Source organism: Mirounga leonina, unplaced genomic scaffold, assembly GCF_011800145.1.
Source record: "Mirounga leonina isolate KUSES-001 unplaced genomic scaffold, KU_Mleo_1.0 Mir_176, whole genome shotgun sequence".
NCBI classification, from domain to species: Eukaryota; Metazoa; Chordata; class Mammalia; order Carnivora; family Phocidae; genus Mirounga; species Mirounga leonina.
This window is the reverse complement of record NW_023270454.1, coordinates 2,766,450-2,785,979: the sequence shown is the minus strand read 5'-3', so window position 1 is coordinate 2,785,979 and position 19,530 is coordinate 2,766,450. Positions and strand designations below refer to the sequence as shown.

At 46.2% G+C, this 19,530-nt stretch overlaps 1 protein-coding gene across 2 annotated transcripts in view; it reads left to right on the top strand.

Annotated features, from left to right (window-relative positions):
- Nucleotides 1–19,530, top strand: part of BIN3 (bridging integrator 3) — a 42,497-nt gene that overhangs the window by 5,441 nt on the left and 17,526 nt on the right. For both annotated transcript variants that reach the window (XM_035022552.1, XM_035022554.1), the window contains exon 2: nt 16,318–16,366. In XM_035022552.1, the coding sequence (XP_034878443.1) occupies nt 16,318–16,366 (49 nt within the window). The remainder of the gene's footprint in view (nt 1–16,317; nt 16,367–19,530) is intronic.

Genomic DNA, 19,530 nt, shown 5'->3' with positions numbered 1-19,530 from the left:
ATGCGTCGCTGAGCGCCGAAACTGAGCTTAGGCTTTTGAAAATGGGAGGATTTTGAGCATGGAAGTGGCATGCGGAAATGAGTGATTTCATCGGGTTAATTTGGCAGTTGTCTGTACGAGAGCTCAGAAAAGAGGAAGAATGGAGCCAGGGGGGCTAACTTGGACAGTGGCTTCCTAAATTTTTTGACCACAACTTGCAGTCAGAAACACCTTTGATATTGTAGCACACCTACATTTATACTTCAGATAAAAGCTTCACGTGGTATATGTGTGTGATGCACACTAGTATTTTATGTTCTATTTCATGTTTAAAAGAATGGTGTACTTCCATTGATCTCATGACTAATTTTGATAGGTTTACAGCGGGATAACGTGTAGCAGCTTACGTGATTGATGCGGGACCCCAGTTAGAAAAGCACTGATCTAGGAGTTTGTTACAGGGGTTCAGACTAGAAGCCAACATCTGTGACTCCAGCCAGCTGAAGATAGTGTTTGGCTTATTTGGTTGTTTTCCGTGGGTTATAAGAAGAAATGTAGAAGGGGCAACTATAAAGAACCCCAGCCATGTGCTTTATAAGAACGTAATCCACAGAAGGGAAAACTGTCAATCACTTTATAGAAAAGAAAACCCCAGCGGACAAAAGCCTATACCAAGATGTTGGTTTATTAGTAATCAGGGAAAAGCAGATTAAACCAACGAGATGCCACCATACAGCCATCCAACTGGCAACAGTTTTAAAGTCTGGCAACACCAAGTATCTAAGGAGGAGGAGCAGTGGGAACGCGCGCCCACTGGCATCCGGGGTGCAGGGTGGTGTAGAGAGTGGTGGTGTAAATTGATACTGGCGATTTCTACGGTACTTGTGGCAGTTGGAAACGTTCGCACCCCCTCACCCAGAGAAACTCCCGCAGGGGAGCGGGGTTGCTTCATTGTCTGTAGATGTCCTGCCTCTACAGTGTGGTATCTTTACATAATGAAACGGGTAGTCATTAAAATGAATGAAGTAGAGCTATGTATATCAATAGGGACAAATCTCAGAAGCATAATGCTGGACATAAAAAGTTAGTTTCAAAGTGATACATTCAGTATTGTACTATTTACATACAGTTCAGGCCTACGAAACAATACTGTGTTGTGCTTATGGATTTAAACATATGTAGTGCAAGTCTGGAAAGAATACGTACTAAACGCAGGGCTGTGGTTCCCCGCCAGGGTGAGGAGGAGTGGGAGGAGGGGACGGAATTGGGCTGGAGCACGGGGCGGGGGGCTTCAGCAGTGTCTGAGGGGCTACGGCTTCATGTCAGAGCCCGATAATGCTGGGTGAACGTATGGGTAGTTCTTCTCTAGCATTTTCTGAGTGTTTACAATAATTGCTAATAGTTTCTCTTAACTTTTGTCATGCCTGGCCTGACGGGCATCACAGCTAGGGCCGACCTCACTGTTCGCAGCAAGAGAATCATTGCCCCCCCCTGGCCAGTAGGTGAGGATGACCTGGGGAGGGAGGCCTAGAAGTGAGTTTCCATCTCAGCCCTCCTCCTTCTCCGTCCTGCTTTCAGACCTTCAGCAGAGAAGGGAAAAAAGGTCGAGTGAAAGCTCTTTGTATAATTCCTGGTTGGTTAGAGACAGAAGTGAAAATGAGATTAGAGATAGTGCCTCAGAAGCTAAACAGCTGGTCTGGTGTTTCTCAGAGTCTGTCAGCGTCTGAGCCACGGCTCACGCATCCGAATGGAAAGCAGGTATTGGAGGCTTCTCTCGGCTTGTTGAGTAAGCAGGATAAGCCTTTCACCTCAGAAGGCCTTCTGTGTTCCTTTTATAAAATGGGGAAACCCGTTTTCTAAGGAGCTACAGAACAAACAAACAAACAGACTCCCTCCCTGAATTGCCTTCCTTCCTCCCGTTTCTTGACCTTTAGACGCTCCATCAGCTTCCAGACTTCTGTCACAAATCCTTTTACTACTTGGGAGGAAGTCCCCGTTCATTGTAGGCAAATGCACTCACTTGGGCCTGGCAGTGATGCGCTCTCCTATGGGACTGCTGCTTGCCCCCAAAGCAGAAAAAATCATTTCAGGTTTTCTAACCATACTTACCTCTGTGTAACCATGTGCGAGCCACCCACTCGGGGCTCAGTTTGTTCATCATCATCGAAATAGCACCCACCACCATCTTCACTGCAAATACTGATAGGCTGCTGACTCTATGTCAGGAACTTTTTTAGGAACTAAACTCATTTGGCCCTCCCAGCGACCCTACATGATACGTATATTATTGTCCGATTCTGTAGGCAAGGAAACTGCGAGACAGGAAGGTGAGCTAAGTTGTCCAAAGCCCCACAGCTGGCAGTTGGCAGAGGGAAGAATTAAAAGCCAAGCAGTCCGGCTCCCAAGTCTGTCCCCCGAGTCTGTCCCCCGACTCAGCGCGCCTCCTCTAGTGAGGAATACAGGAATGGACCGCTTGCTTTAAATGAACTGTTGTCTCTGAAGCACCTAGCACCAAGCAGCACTAGGAGATGCTCAATACATGGTCACTTGAATTGGAGGATTTCTAAGATCTCACATTCTGTGAGATCTCCCTGAACATTCTGTGATTCATTCTGTGTCAGCTTCTCAGAGGTCAGCCTGGGGAGCAGTGGGGAAGGAGGGATCACAGCTGAGCTGGGGGATTGTTCTAGTCCAAGTGACAAATCAGCCAAGTCACAGAGTCATGCCTTTTATTTTTAAACACGCACATACCTCTTCGGACTGGTGGCCTGTCAGGGTAGTATTGTGTGTGCTCTGGTTTTAGATCTGGCTAATTTAGGGGAAGGCCTGACGGGGGCAGGGGCGGGTGGAGAGGCTGTGGTCAGAGGTGCTGGAAATGGCCATTTTACAGCTCAGTCCATTTCCCCTTCTGATGGGGTCTCTTCTGCCCTTGCTCGGGCTGAACTCTCTGTGGCCGGGTGGCACTGTGGCCAGCTGGCCCTGCAGAGAGGATGACCTCCCGCAAGCAGCTGCTTTGCCAGAGCCAGCCGCCTCTCCATAAGCGCTGCCCTGGCCCCAGCCCTCTGTTTCCCCTCCAAGTGTCAAGGTGGTGGTAGCCGTGGTGGGGCCTCAGACCAGGGAAGACAACGACCCAAGGATAGGGTAACAGAAGGATGGGGGGAGGAGGGGCTTGTCCTTCCAGCCTGCAGAAGCTGCTGCCTTTCGCCCACCTTCCTGCTCTTGCCGAGACAGTGACTCAGGCCCAGACCACTCCCCGGGGAGCCAGGATTTCAGCCACTATCAACTGCCGCCTACTCTTTGCTCAGCCCTCCCTTCGTTCTCACCTCCCTTACCTCCTCCCTCCCCCCAAAACTGTGATCCCTCAGAAAGATGTGGGGTGGGGTAGACTGAATCATTTCAGGGTTCTTTCCACCCTCAAGCCAGGCCTAGGCTCATTCACATTCAGTAGAAACGATTTCCAGAGGCCAAGGTGAAGACCAGGGAGGAATGTGTAGGTTTGGGCTTCTTTCCACTCTTCTTTGTCATGGAAGCAGAGGACTCTCCAAAGAAGGCGGGGCTCGAGGGATCTTCTGGGGTGACCAGGGGATCCCCACCCAACTGCCATCTGGGCCTGCCTCTTGTCTCTGCCTCTGCAGTACAGGGGCTGGGGAAACAAAAGATTGAGAAACCTAGCAAATTGAAAATGCAAAAGAGCTGTTTTGGTAAATAGACATTACACAAGAGCAGGAGTTTTTTGGAAAGGTTTTACTGAGACAGAATTAGCCAACTGGCATCATGCTGCTAATAGAGATATTTACTGTTTGAAAAAGTATATTTGTAGCTTTGGAGAACATCCTGTTGACTTTTCTTTATTGTGAAAGTGAATTTTTCCCCCCTTTCCCTCTGTACACATAGAACTTTTTTTCTTTTTTGAGGTGGGGCACGTTGGGGGTTGGAGAAGGGTAGGCTTGAGAGAATTGTTTTCTCCGTTTTGTTGCTGAGACCAAAATATCCCTTCTCCTGCCCTCTGGTGCTCATATTTACGGATTGGCAAGTAGAACCAATTAAGGAATCCTAGTCCGGAGGCTGGGAGCTCTGAACCCTCTTGGTTTCTTCCAGAGCGGAGAGATTCTGTGGGGAGCAAGCCCTGTCTTCTCTCCGGACCTCTGCTTACCTGCCCCATGCCAAGGGAAGAACCCCGGGGAAAGCGTGAGGAGGAGGGGGACCAAGGTCCTGAGGCCCAGTGAGCCTCTCTGTGTCCCGGAGGACTGCCGGCCTCAGCCACCACCCCCACTGGACCAGGGCGCCTCTGCTCTCGGAGATGCTGTGATGCTGTTGGACTTGCCGCGTGCGCCTTCCAGAGCAGCCATTTCTCCCGAGGAGGTCCCTGCAACCCAGCAGGGTTCTAGAACCACAGGGAGGTAGTGCCGAGAAGAGGCAGAAGAGCTGCTTCCTTCCGCCCTGTCTTCTCGCTCTCCCCTGGCCACCTTTCACCGCTTCAGTGGCAGAGAATCTGTTCTTTTCTCAGGGTACCTGCCCCAGTTTTCAGGCTATTTCTCCGGCAGAGGGGAGCATATCTGCCATTTGGCAGCCTTGGAATAAACCCAAGAGACTCTTCTCCTGTCATATTTCCTCTTAAGCTCTTTAATTTATTAGTTTTGGGGGACGCCAGGGTGCTCAGTCGGTTAAGTGACTGATTCTTAATTTCGGCTCAGGTCATGATCTCAGGGTCATGAGATTGAGCCCCGAGTTGGGCTCCGAGCTCAGCGGGAAGTCTGCTGGAGATTTTCCCTCTCCCTCTGCCCCTCTGCCCCTGCTCGTGGGCACTCTCTCTCAAATAAATAAATCTTTAAAAATAAAATAAGTTTTCCCTCAACCCATATTCTGATACCATGTCCAGCTAGGCTTTACTGCCAATGCCAAGGGGCAGCTCCGTTTTCACGGTCTGCACCCAGTGTACTTTCCCCTGACCCCAACTGCTGCTGGTGGCTGGGGAGACCCTTTTTAGCTTTGGTTTAGTCAGATAAGAATTGGGAGGCCAAAGACAGTGATCTTACTTTTCTTTGTTGTTTATAAAGCCTTATCTGAGAGTAACTTCTTTCAGGAAACTTAAATGAGAGTATGGTGTTATATAGGGTCCTTGAGGCAACATACTGATTTACTCCTTTATTTAGCCACTTATCCAGTGCTTACTGTGTGCATCAAACTGGACTATAAGCTCCCTGGGATCGTAGAATGAGTCAGTCTTGTTCATCCTGATAGCCCTAGAACCTAGAGTAGTTCTAGGTATAAGGGAGGCCCTCAATAAATATTTACTGAATATTCATTCAATGAAAGTTTGAAAATAGCACTGTACCTAATACAGTACTTACAGAAATTGCAAAGAAGCATAACCTTCAGTCCCTGCACTGGAGGGCTTATGTGTCATAATCAGAAAGTAAGATGTATACACAGCAAAGTTGGTTAGCCTGACCCTTTACGAAGCAGAGTGTAACAGTGAATCACAGCACTGGGTCTCGGAGAGCTGACTGGTCATCTAAATGCATGCTGGAGAAGGCTCTGTGATAGAACTCAAACATCCAGTCTTTGTATCTTGTAGGAAACTGGGAACAAAAAGATACTTCCTTACTAATTGGAGCCTTTCTGGCTGAAACCAGTAGCCTTTTTCATATTTAATGGTGAAAGATCAGCCCCGAAGCATTCTTAGTAAAGTCAGAAACATTTTTCTACAATTTCTGGCCAATGCTATAACACAAGAAGTAGATACAAAATATTGGGAAAGAAAAGGGAAGTTTTGTCATTATTTTCAAGTGATATGACTGTCTATTTGGAAAACCTAATTCTTTTTTTCTTGCTGAATTTCTCAGGCTATATAGGTTAAGTATGTAGGCGTGGTGACTGGTTTCAGGGTAAATATTTAATACCCAAGAGCTTTCCTGTGTACCAGGACAATAAAATGAAAAAGAGAATTCCATCTGCAGTGTAACCAGGTGGAATTGGTTCCATGTGTAGGGCTAAAAATTTCACATGTAAGTGTTACTTTGGGATCTTGATATTCAACAAAATAAAAGTAGAGGACCTACTCATAAGACTAAAGCACATTATAAAAAGACTTGAGTGAACGGAAAGAAATATTATGGCCCTGAATGAGCAAACCTAATATTTGTAAAAATGTAGGATCTTCAAAAGTTAATCTATAAATGTAATGCATTTTCAGTAATAAGTATCCTGATTTGGGGGGGGTGGGGCAGGGGGGCACACAGCATATGACTTTGAAGTTTATCTTAAATATTAAGAAAAATTAAAATAGCCAATTACCTGAAATGAAATGTAATGAGAAGGGATCTGTTTGGGTAGATATTAAGAATTGTTACAAACCTAAATAATTAAATCTGTGTTATTGGCAAAAGAGTAGACAGGTCTGTGGTATGGAATAGAAGTATTTCACACTAATGAAATGATTTCTCAAAGGTAGTTTGTTGTTTAAATTATGTTAAAACAACTGGCTAACCATACACTCAAACTCTAAATGGAGTAATGATTTAAGTATAAAAAATAAACCACTAAAATTCATATGGAAATTCAAGGGACACAGATAGCCAAAATAATCATGGCAAAGTTGGAGGGCTCAACACTTCTCAATCTCAAAACTTACAACAAAGGTCTAGTAATTAGGTACTAGCATAAAGATAAATATGTAGATCAATGGAATCAAATCAAGAGTCCTGAAATAAGACTTTATATTTATGGTCAGTTGATTTATTTTTATATATATATAAGGATGCCAGGACAGTACAACAGGGAAGGAATAGTCTTTTCGACAGCGCCAGGATAATTGGATATCCACATGGGAAAGAATGAAGTAGGACCCCTTACCTCACACCATACACAAAAATTAACTCAGCATGGATCAAGTCCTAAATGTAAAAGCTAAAACTATAAAATCCTAAGAAGAAAACATAGGGGTGAGTCTTCATGACCTTGAATTTGGCAAAGAATTCTTAGACGTGATACCAAAAAGCACAAACAACAAAAGAAAAAATAGATTAAACCTCTTCAAAACCTAAAACTTTTGTGCTTCAAAGAACACCATTAAAAGAGTGAAAAAAAACAATTCACAAATGAGAGAAAATATTTGCAAATCATATATCCGATTAGGAATTTGTACCCAGAGTAGACCAAGAACTCTTACAACTCAACAATAAAAAAAGACAACCCATTTTTAAAACAGGCAAAGGATTTGAATAAATATTTCTCCAAAGAAGACATACAAATGACTGATAAGCATATGAAAAGATGTTCAACATCATTAGTCATTAGAGACGTGTCAACCAAACCGTGATGCAATAATCCTCATACCTACTGGAATGGCTAAAATAAAAAAAAACAATGACAAGTGTTGGTGAGGATGTGGAGAAATTGGAACCCTCATGCACTGCTGGTGATTGCAAAATGGCACAGCCACTTTGGAAAAGTCTTGCAGCTCCTCAGAAGTGTAAGCATAGACATAACCACCATATGGCCCAGCAGTTTCACTCCTAGGTACATACCCAAGAGAAATGAAAACGTATGTCCACACACAAACATGTGCACGAATGTTCATAGCAGCAACATTCCTAATGGCCAAAAAGTAGAAACAACCCAAGTGTCCCTCTCCCAGTGAGTGAATGGATAAATGGAAAGTGGGTGTGTGGATAAAGACGGTATATCCCTGCAATCGAATATTATTCTGTGATAAAAGAGGAATGAAGTCCTGATATATGCCACAACGTGGATGATCCTTGAAAACATTTTGCTAAGTGAAAGAAGCCAACACAAAAGGCTACTTATATAATTCCTTTTATAGGAAACGTCCATACTAGGTAAATCCATAGACCTAGTAGCTTAATGGTTTGCCAGGGGGCTGGAGGGAGGGGAGAAATGGGGGGTGATTGCTAATAGATAATGGGGTTTCTTTTGGGGTGATGAAAGTGTTCTGAACTTAGATTGTGGTGATGGTTACACAGTTCTCTGAATGTACTAAAAACAACCAAATTGTACACTGGATGAATGTTATGGTATGTGAATTATATCTCAATAAAGCTGTTATTTAAAACTTAATAAATCAGCTTCCAAGTAAAGATGACAGGTTGAATACATACGTCTAATTTATCTTCCTCACAGATTCCACAAAAAGCACAGTAAAGTGATTTTGTTTTTAAGGCACAGATCTACAGATTCAGGGAGAATAGAGACATCAACCACATTTGGGAATTGGGATGCAGTTACTTGCAGTAACTGTCTAAGTTCCAAGAAAGCCAGATCCTAATCTGGCATTTAGGAAAACCAAGAGCCATCTCAACTTACATTATGGAATCCTCAAAAGTTCAGGAATTGATGGCAGTAGGGACTTCTAGAAATGGGGTGAAGCCAAGCACTCTGATTAGAAGGACTGGTTGAAAGCTGTCTCTGAGTAAGTTTAGAGCCCTGCCATCTCCTCCCCAACTCCAGTATCCCTGGGAGACTGTCCCTGCCTCACCCTAGCAAAAGAATGAAGGGGCCCCACCCTTTGGAGAGTATGAGACAGGGAGTTCCTATACTAGGTACACAAAGGTGGATTTACTATGTGAAAACTATTTAATAAAGTTTAAGCTTCAGGGCCCCTGGCTTGCATGGACCTTGTCCAAGGCCCTGAAAGGAACCCTAGCTGTGTGTTCCCATGATCCTGTGTTTTTGTAAACATCAAAAATGTATTTATACTGCACTCAGTTAAGAAAACCTCTGCCTTCACTTCCTCCTTTTTCTGCTCTATACTGCCCCTCATGTCAGGCAGCTTTGGAGTAGCAAAGGCCTTTTTTGGGATGCTACTGGAGGATTGAATTGGGAGTATGCTGTTTTAGCTGCAATTTGAGGACATTTTTTGAAAACTTTGATAAAACCACAAGAAATGGCAGATTCCTGAGTTGCAAATATACAAAGGGTACCTTTTTTGGTCCTCTTTAAGTGTACTTAAAAACTAAGGGGAAGGGGTGCCTGGCTGGCTCAGTCAGTAGAACATGCAACTTGATCTCGGGGTTGTGAGTTCAAAGCCCACGTTGGGCATAGAGCCTACTTAAAAAAAAAAAAAAAAAGATTGTACGCCTTGAACTTTCACAATGTTCTGTGTATCCATTGTATCTCAATAAAGCTGGAAAACATTTTTAAAAGGAAGAAAAAAAAGCTAAGGGGAGAATTCGGTCAAAAATAACAGAACACAAAAAAGTGACAAAGGTGAGCAATTAAATCAATAGGTATTCTGAAATCAAAGTACAACAAAACATTTTCAAATTGTACTAAAAGCTAATAATTCATTACGAGAACGAGATCAGTTTTAAATAGCAGCGATGGTTGTTTGATAATCTAGTTAATAAAGAGGAGGAGCAATTCATATGCACACATTGATAAAACATTTAAATTTCTTAATGCAGGGCGCCTCGGTGGCTCAGTTGTTAAGCGTCTGCCTTCGGCTCAGGTCATGATCCCAGGGTCCTGGGATCGAGTCCCACATCGGGCTCCCTGCTCTGCGGGAAGCCTGTTCTCCCTCTCCCACTCCCCCTGCTTGTGTTCCTGCTCTCGCTATGTCTCTCTCTGTCAAATAAATAAATAAAATCTTTTAAAAAAAATTTCTTAATGCAAAAGATAATGAAGATGACAAAACTCATGATGTGCCCTCCTCCAGGGACATCAGTGACAAGCCGGTTACCCCCATAAATTCAGAGAGCGGCTAAGATTAGTCATCATACAAGAAAACCTGAAATGTGTCCTGAAATCTTACAGTTTATTTATGAAAGAAACATGAGATTTTCCTAAATTTTACAAAAGTCCTAAAATTTGTAGTATATTTATATATTACTGGTAAGCTACAAAAAAGCTTTTCTAAACTGTCAGTAATAGAAAACAAATTTCAGTCAACCATACTAAAGGAAAGGCTGAATTACCTTTCTTTTCTCTCTAAGAAAATGATGTTACCCACTCTGTGTCACATGAAGAGGCAATCATAGACTACACAGCCAAAAAATGAATACAGAGGTGTGTCAGATGATTAATAAAAATATTAGGTTATTCTTGATTTTCTGATGTTTGTGTTATTTGTCAGCTTTTATAACTTGTAATTTGTTATGTTCTTTTCTCTGTCTAAAACACTTTCATACCTATTTTTATATTTGGGGTTTTTAAAAAAAAATTTTTAAGATTTTATTTTTAAGTAATCTCTACACCCAATGTGGGGCTCGAACTCACAACCCCAAGATCTAGAGTCACCTGCTCCACTGCCCGAGCCAGCCAGGTGCCCTATCCTGTGTTTATATTTGTAAACTTGCATTCTTTTTCTTTAAAAGGGCATGCAAAATCATAAGCTCCAGGCCCACAAAACTCAGATCCACTGTAAGTCCAGTTGAGGGCAGGACTGCCATCCTCAAGGCAGGAGGAGGAAGTGAAGGAATGCGTGGGGACTGCTGAGACAACCCTTCCATTCCCCTGTGGCACCTGCAGGACACACATACATACACGTACACGTGCACACGTAACCTACTCACTGAGCTCAAAGAACACTCCTGTGACGAGACAGCAGAAGAATCTTCTCTGCCCAGAGAATTAAAGACTAGATACTGATGTCAGGGGCTCCCCACAAAACTGCTCAGCCAGGCCACTCTACACAGTAGACAGACCTCATCAGAGCACTCATGGCTTCTAATCAGCTGTTTTGTCTCCTGTCACGCATGTGAGCAGACACGCAAGAATTACCACACCCCGAGGGGAGTGTTGAGTATTTTTGAAAAATGGAGACAAAAGCAGAAAGACAACTTGAGGGGAAACTGAGACTCCAGGAAGAAGAAATGTTTTCTAAAGCTATCATTAAGGTCTTTAGAGAGAGAAGGCATCCATGAAGTAAAAAACAGGATACCATAAAAAATAAAAATAAATTAAAAACAAACAAACAAACCAGAACATCCTGAAAATTAAAAAGAGCTCTCGGAAATTAAAAATATGATAGAAATGGGGGCGCCTGGCTGCCTCAGTCTGCAGAGGGTGCAACTCTTGATCTCAGGGTCGTGAGTTCAAGCCCAACGTTGGGTGTAGAGATTACTTACATAAATGAGTAAATAAAAACTTTTAGGGGCAGCTGGGTGGCTCAGTCATTAGGCGTCTGCCTTCGGCTCAGGTCATGATCCCAGGGTCCTGGGATTGAGCCCCACATCGGGCTCCCTGCTCCGCGGGAGGCCTGCTTCTCCCTCTCCCACTCCCCTTGCTTGTGTTCCCTCTCTCGCTGTGTCTCTCTCTGTCAAATAAATAAATTCTTTAAAAATTAAAAAAAAATTTTTAAATAAAAACTTTTAAAAATCTACGATAGAAATGGAAAACTTGACAAGATAAGGAAATGTTGAAAAATAGAAATTGGAGAAGCAACCAAGGAGGGTCAGCATTGGAATTACAAGAATTTCAGAAATAAGAGGCAGAGAAAATGGGGGAAGAAACCAACCACGACCACGTTCTTTTAAATCCCAGAACGAATGATTATAAATTGCCAAACTGAAAGAGTTTGGCCCGTACCCCAGCACAGTGAGTGAAATTAGACCCACAAGGTACATCCTTGTGACATTTCACACCACCGGGGACAAACATGATCCAATAAGCTTGCACGAAGAAGTAGGTCACCTACAAAGGATAGAAATCAGCGTGCTTTCGACTTCACCACCACAGTAGTACTGGGAAAGGAGAAGCCGGCGAAGCAATGCCTTTGAGAGTCTGGAAGAAATTAAGTCCAGCCCACATTCTATACCCAGTCAAACTAACTGGTGTGAGGCAGAGTAAAAAGGGGTTTTGTTATGCAAAGTCTCAAAAAAAGTATCTCGCACACACTTTTACTCCACGCAAACGAGGAAGACACGAGACATTCCAGGTGTCAGAATTCTGGGAGAGGCGGAAGGCATTGGTGTGAGGAAAGAGAAGGGAGAGCCTGGGCCATCAGCTGTGCTCCAGGGCCGAGCTGCTCAGAGGCTGCCGTGGTCACTGCTTCCCGAAGTGAACCCCTGATACAAATAAATGGGTTGACAGTGGATTGAGACAACGGAGATAGAGTGAGGGTTAAATACGTAGAAAAATGACAGGGAAAGCAGAAACATGCAGTGTTACTAGTTATGTATTGCCGTGTAACAAATAACCCCACAACATGGTGTCTCAAAACAACAGTACCAGTTTCTGCAGGTCAGGAATTTGGGAGTGGCTTAGCTGGGGGGCTTGGCTCCGAACGCTGCAGTCTGCTGAAGGTTTGGCTGAGGTGGAAAAATCTGCCACCACATGTAGGAAAGAAAAGAAATCACATGATTCTCCTAATAGTTTACTTAGTATTGATCTTACCAAATCACATAACTGTATCGAAAAGATGTGCCTTTGTGTCATGGGGGTGGAGGCCTGGAAAGGGTTGGCTGGTTTCTTAAATCTTCCCCTTCCAAAACAAAAAGGAGCTAGTGCCTAAAACCTAACAAGAGATAGCAATAGAAGCATTTTTATTTAGAGATGCAAAGGTAGATGCCAATAAAACCAGCGCAGTCAAAAGCGCTTGTCTTGGGCAAGTGAGATGTGGGTGGGAGAGGGAGGGCAGAACCTAATGTCTCATTTAACAAACCTTGTCTTATTAAACTCTGCCCACGTAGAACTCGGATGAAAGCAAACTCAGGTTAATAGAAGGAAACCAATAAAATAAATTTAGGTGAATTTTTATATGTCGGGGTGGAGAGGGCAGTTCTTTCTCAGTGAGACACCAAATGAAGACATCGTAAAGGAAAAAGATTTGGTAGATTTGACTTCATACCGATCAGAAGCTTCTGTACATTAAACACACATGTACAAAAGGGCAAGGCAAACACTAAGCCAGAAAAAAAATCCTGAAAAACAGGCCAAAGGGCCAGTGGTAAAATGTAAACCATTTCAATCTTTTAAAAAATGTAAACTGTCTCAATCTGCCTCTAGGGCAGTTTGGCAAATGTATCAAAGTCTTGGACATGTATATATCCTTTGACCCAGCAATTCCAACTCTAAGAATTTATCCTTTGTGAGTAATCCTTGATGTACACAAAGATTTCGCTATTAAGGGTTTTTTATAATAGAAGAAAAATCTGAAACAGTTGAAATGACCACCAGTAAGTGATGTGGGGCACAAAAATAAAATGGTGAATGAAATACTAGGTAGCTCGTACAAGTCAGCCTGATGGCAACCGCATACTGGCATAGAAAAGCCTTCATGATATGTTTCCTTTGTTCTTTAAAAATTATGTAAATATACATATATACCCATGTACATTGTATGTACACACAGATTCAGGGTGTTACTGTTTATTTTTCTGTGTGTGTGTGTGTGTGTGCGCGTGCGTGTTCTTTGTGTTTTCCATGTTTTCCAAGTGTTTGACACTGATCAGGTGTTATTTTTATAGTCAAGGAAAAAACAAGGGATTTTTTTTTTCGTTTATTTGAAAAATATGGAAAGTGCAAAGGAGAAAACAGTAATCACACACCACCCCAAATTAACCACTTCTAACACTTGGCATATTTGCTTCAGATTTTTTTCTTTCTGCAAACTTTTAAAATATAATTAACACCAAAACATTAGCCTTGGTTATCTTTAGATATGAGACTGTGAGCTGTGTTTTGGTTTTTTTCCTTCTTTTCCTTCCCTTTCTCTCTCTCTCTCTCTCTCTCTCTCACTCACTCTCTCCCCCTCTCTCCTTCTCTCCCTCCTTCCCCCCCCCATACTTTCCTGTATTTCCCAAGTTTTCTCTGATTATATTTTACTTTTTAAAGGGATAAACTTCAATTAACTATAAAAGGTAGACTATTTTTAAATGCCAAATAAAGTCTTAGACATCTAGAAGAAGGCAAGCAAGGTTTTGGACTTGAGAACAGCTTTGATGCAGCCCGGAGAAGGGAAGGCATCCCATATGGGTGGGGTGGCCGTATATCCCAGTTGCCCTAGACAGTCCAAGTCTTATACCTGTTGTCCTGACGACATTATTGGTGACATTTTGCACACAGTCAACGTGGTGCATGAAACCTGTGATTTGCGTAGAAGGATCCAGATCAGCACAGGCTCCTTCCTCCCGATAACACTACTCTCTTCATTTCTTGTGTTTCCGGTCTTTTAAAAAACAAGGAGCCCCTTTGAAATTCCATAGTTATGTTAAGGTTAGGTAGTTTGGTCAGATGATTTTTCTTAGTTCCCTCAAAGAAATACAACAAATTCATGTGAACGAGTGGTAAACCATGAGTTGCGGAGAGACAAGGGGATTGTTTACTCCTGGTTCCGTTGTGAGCCAGCAGCATGACCCTGGGCGAGTCACTGGACCTCTCCAGATTGGCTCTCCCATCTGCAAAATGAGAGGGTTGAACTGGAACAATTTCTATGGTAACTTGCAATTCTAAAAATACTGTGATTCCAAATTGAGATTTAGAGAGGCTGTGGCACCACAAGTAATAGCATCGAAGTTTCTAATTTCTTTGTAGCTGGTCTGTAGTCCTAGACTCCAAGTTAGCATCATTTCCAAGACCACTGTGAGAATTCTGGAGAATTCTCATCTGGCTCCCACGTTCCTGCAACAAAGATTCAGTTTAGAAGGCAAGTTTTAGACGGGCGAAGGGACCCCCTAGTCCAACTCCTTTGTTTTAGAGTCCAGAGAGCTCATGATTTGTCCATATCACAAAACTGGTCAGAGGCGGAGAGCGGGCTTTCTGATTCCCGGTCTAGAGCTTGTTACACCACAACATGCTTCGCGCAGAACAGTCTTTTCTCAGTGCCACCAGGACCTCATGTGCACTGTCACCAAAATGGTCCTTAAGGGCAGTTGTTCGCTGTCCAAAACCATTGTGTCAATCAACTCCGATCCCTAATTTGGGGAAGAGTAAGGGAGGGGGGAGCAAGAGGAGGAGGGGACTGCAGAGCTCTGCTCCCCTAACCTTTGTTCTTTAGGTCTGCAGAAGGGAAAGAGCAATTCTTTTCTCTCCTTTTCAGTTCCAGAGCTTACCTTTTCCCTCTGCTAATTATAGAGCCACTGACTATTTGTTTACAGAAGCCATGTGAGTCAGCCAGCCCCCAAAGGGTTAATGCTCCCAAATTACTGGGCTGGGTTAACAATAAACAGGATGTCCTCCAGAAATTAAATTTAAACCACTGTGACTCAGGCTGGCCCATCCTCTCCACCGGATCGTTGTCTGGGGTTATTATCGGTGGTTAATTATACCATTGGGTTTAGCAACGGTGTTGGTCAGTTTGGGCCAAGAGAAAGCAGGCTTGGGCAGAAGGGCGTGCAGAGGGAAGGGGCGGGTGTGGATGGGTGGAAGCGGGAGGTTTGAACGGGAAGGGACTCGGGCGTCCTGAGTACTGAAAGGAGTGGGAGTAGGAGCGGCATTGTCCCCTCAGTGCTCTCTTGCTCTTGCCCTGTGCCCTGAGATGATCCCAGGGGTGCTTAACTCACTGTTAGCTAAGGGGCTTCGGGGAGCCTCCTTTCTCCAGCCATTGGTACACTTCAGAATTCTCAGTGCCTCAAGGCAGCTTCTGAATTACCAGTTTAACCCTATCCTTTGGCAGAGTAGGAAATGAATCTCAGGGCTGACCTTACCTGCCAGAGGGCGGCCTGCTCCTCAGAGGTGGAGGCAACAGTGGTGGGTTGGTTTAGAGCCTAGACCTTGACCTTCCTTCTGTTACGCCAAACTGTCGTCCGTTTCCAAGTGGGGAACCTTAGGTGCAGAGCTTCGTAGCAAGTTCCGGACAGACTTGGGCCAGACTCAGAGCCACAGTTCAATTTTGTCAGTTCTTACTGGAAATAACCCAGCCTGGCTGGTCCTTAATGCCCCTTTAGTTTGTCATCCCTCTCCAGCCACAGAAGCAGCTCTGCAGGGCTACTGTTTGTCCCTCTATAGAGAAGTAGTGAAGCACCTAATACAGACGAGAAGTGGTGCTCATGGTGTTTTTTAAACGCTTGTTTTCAAGGATGATAGCTACCCTGGCGAACCTATAATTTCTGACTTTGCAGCTCCTCAGGACACAGATACACAGTGACTGTGAGTTGAACAGTATCTCCCCTTTCCCGCCCTCACCTCTGCACACCAGACTCTTGGTAGGAGAGATGCTCTGGGGCAGAAGGCGGTGCCCAGGACTTCCAGCTGACACTCCGGAGCCCAGCCTGGCTGCTGCCAGCCCAAAACCCACGGGGCAGGTGGCATGAGGGCTGGGAGTGAGCCACCACCACTCTTTGCCCTCCTGGGGGGCAGCGGCCTAGACTTCATCAATACTTTTCAGCCACATCCTTCCCCATTTCTCCTAAAAGCCCCCTTTGTCTCTGTCTCTCATAGGATTCCTTTCAAGATTGGGCAGCCCAAGAAACAGATTGTCCCCAAAACAGTGAGTAACCCAATTCTTTCATTCTGAGGCTCAGTCTGTCTCACGTGGCCTTTGCAGAGAACCAGAACTTTGACTCAGCTCATCGTGGGCCTGGGAGGGCTGCACCCTGGCTGCCTTCTTCCCAGCTGCGTTGCTCTAGAATCTCACCTAGACTGGGGCTTGCAGGGGCCTCCTAGCGTGGGACATTTTCCTTCGGCAGATCAGCCTGGGCTCATCCCCATCGTCCTCCCGCAGGTCGAGGAGGTAGGTGATGGGTGAGGAATCCGTTGCTTCTGAACGGCCCATCTCTGCAATCTGGCGTGCAGTCTGTGCTTTCCTAAGAGGGCTCCTGAAACATAGGCCCCCACCTCAAGCTGCATGAAGACCAGGAAGCTTCTCCAGGGGGGTCCCTTTCTCTCCACTGCCAAGGGCATCTTGGCCAGGACCCAGAGTCAGCGGGAGAGCATGACTGAATCCTACCTCCTTGAGAGCCCACAGTTTTTATCCCTATTTTATCTCCAGAATGGGAGAGGAGTCATAGATTCTTAGAAAGTTAGAGATGGGAAGCCCTTACTGATCATCTAGTCCAACCTGATTTTTCTGACGAGAAAACCAAGGCCTACGAAGTCACAGTGACTTTCTAAGGTTGTAAAAAAAACTAACAGTGACAGAGCTGAAATTGGAACCCAAGCTGGAGCCTCTGTTCCATACACATTCCATTCCTTTATTCCACCTCACTTGTGCTGGGAAGGTCTCCCATGGTTTGGGAATTCTGGTCAAGAACGGCCTCTTGAACCCCCTCAGCCACCAGTCTAAGCAGGCTCTTGGTTTTACTGTGGGAAAGCCTAACTGCACACTGCCTGTCCTTGTGCCCGGCACCGCCCGCCTGCTGGGGCCCCTGACGCTTCTCTCGGCCTGATGACCTCGGCCCTCCTCGGCTCAGGACTCAGAACTACAGGAAAGATACTGCTGCAGTTTGGCAGGAAGGGAAGTTCATCACACATCTGACCAATGGCTCAGTCTTTGGAAAATCCGAAGTCAGGCCACTTAAAAGGAAGTGGGCCTGCATTTCTCTTTCAAGTGAAGGCAGGCGGAGGACGACGGAGAGTTTACCTCCCATGCAGAGGCCGGCCATCTGCGGAGGCTCTCAGCTGAAGCGCAAAGAATCTGGGCGTGCAAGTGTTGGGCTCCAGCCGGCTACAGGAAGTGGGAAGGTGTGGCTTTGAGTCTCCAGAGTTTAATCCGGGGCAGATCTGAAAGGGAAGTGGTTGTGAGAAGGGTCTTTTATTCCCAACACTCACTACCAAAAAACAAACAGACAAACAGAAAACTCTCCCAACGCCCTTACCTTTAGGGAGATAGCCATTGTTCTCCACAGAAAAGTATAGGCTACAATTCAGTTTCTAGCTTCTTTACCAGAGTTTTTTTTGACAGATCTCTGAGTCTTTTCATCTGAGGAGTGATGAGGACTCCCCAGAGGAAGGGCAGAGGTATACTCCCAGCGCCTACGGATGGCCCTACAGACAGGCCCGCGGATGGGCCCCTGGCCTGCCTCTCCTCCTCGTCACAGGGGTCTTGTTTGAGATAGAATCATGGTCCTTTGACTTTTGGAATCCGCTCCCCCAGACGGACTGGGCATCAAGTAGTGGTTAAGAAGCCGGATTTGGGAGGTTTCCTGCCTGGATTCCCACCGCTCTGCCACGTGCTGTGTGTGATGGCCGTGGCCAAGGCCCTTACGCTCTCTGAGCCCTGCTTTCTCCCTTCTTAAGTGCAGGTGAACCTGGAACCCATGCCATTGACATATTCGGAGTCCTACACGAGGCCAGGCACTTAACACAGCGTCCGGCACATAGCGAGCCCTCAATAAATATTAACTCCATGATGGGAAGGGAGTTGATCTGACTCTTTCCAAACCACCGGGGATGCAGCCTATCCGCAGCAGCCGGATCCCCTAGTGCGGGGGGGGGGGGGGGGGGGGGGGGAATGGTAGGCGCGGCCTTTGATCTCTCACAAGGAAGCAAAGCCTGGTTAGGGCTTGGAAGAGAGTTGTTTGCTCCCTCAACCCCCCAGAGGCACTGAAGTGTAAAGAGCGAGAGCCTGCCCCTTCGGCCTCGTTCTCTGCCCCACAGGCCCCTCCTGGCCCCCAGCACAGGCCGAGCCGGGCAGCCGTGTCGGTGACGCACTATTCTTCTTGCCCTGGCGCTGTCAGAGAGGGCAGATGCGGCTGCCTGCTGACGGGAAGTCCTGGTGCCCCTGTCATGGGAAGAAACACTCATGTTATCTTCAGGGAGTTTCAGGAGGTTTTTGGCTCAAGGCACCCAGCTGTCAGACACAAAGAAAGCATTGTGTGTTTGCTCACACTGCTCTCCTGTGCCCAGGTCCTTAACACGAATTCCATTATTGTCGGGGCTCTGGCTGGAATAGCATGTTCTCTGCAGGGGCTGGCCATCGCAGTGGGCCGGAGGGCCGGAAGCTCCCCCAGCTCCCAGTCCCGACCTTCCGCTTAGTGCCCCCTGCCCCTCCAGTCCCACTAAGCAGCTGGAGCATCTTGGCGTGGCAGACAGAAGCCGCTCCTCCCTGGTCACCCGCGTGGAGGGAAGAGCTCTTTGAAGCAGTGCCCCCGGCTCTCCCGGGGGAAGGAGGGCGCACACTGCGGCCCGTAGCGGGAAGAGCATCCGCCGGGGCGCCATGTCGAGCCTTCACTTGAGAGAGATTTTCCCTTGCCGAGCGGAGAGTCTCTCAGCCTCATTTCATCTTGTTGCGACAGACCGCGGGGATGCTGCCGCCCCGCCCCGCCCCGCCCCGCCCCGCCCTCCTCCGAGAGAGGCTGCTTGGCGCCTGGCGGGCCGTCCGCCTCAGCTCTGATGGACGCAGCGTAGCCCCAGCGTTGCAGCCCCGGCCCTGCCTGCCCGTCTCTCTCTCACTTCACGGGTGGCACTTGGGGTGAGAGCTCAGCCCACTCGCTCACTTCACAAATGCCGACTCCGGCTCTGTGCCAGCCTGACCCCGGGAACGGCCCGGGGCCCCGGAGAATGCAGGGAGCGGCCTGCGGTGTGGGGCTCGGTCCCCCTGCGCTCACCCCGCGGCCCGGCCCGCTGACGGTCTGCACATGTGTTTACACTTGCATTGTTGAGCAGGGGCCAGTCGCCTCTCTGGCAGAAGCATCAAGCATTCAAAGATACTCA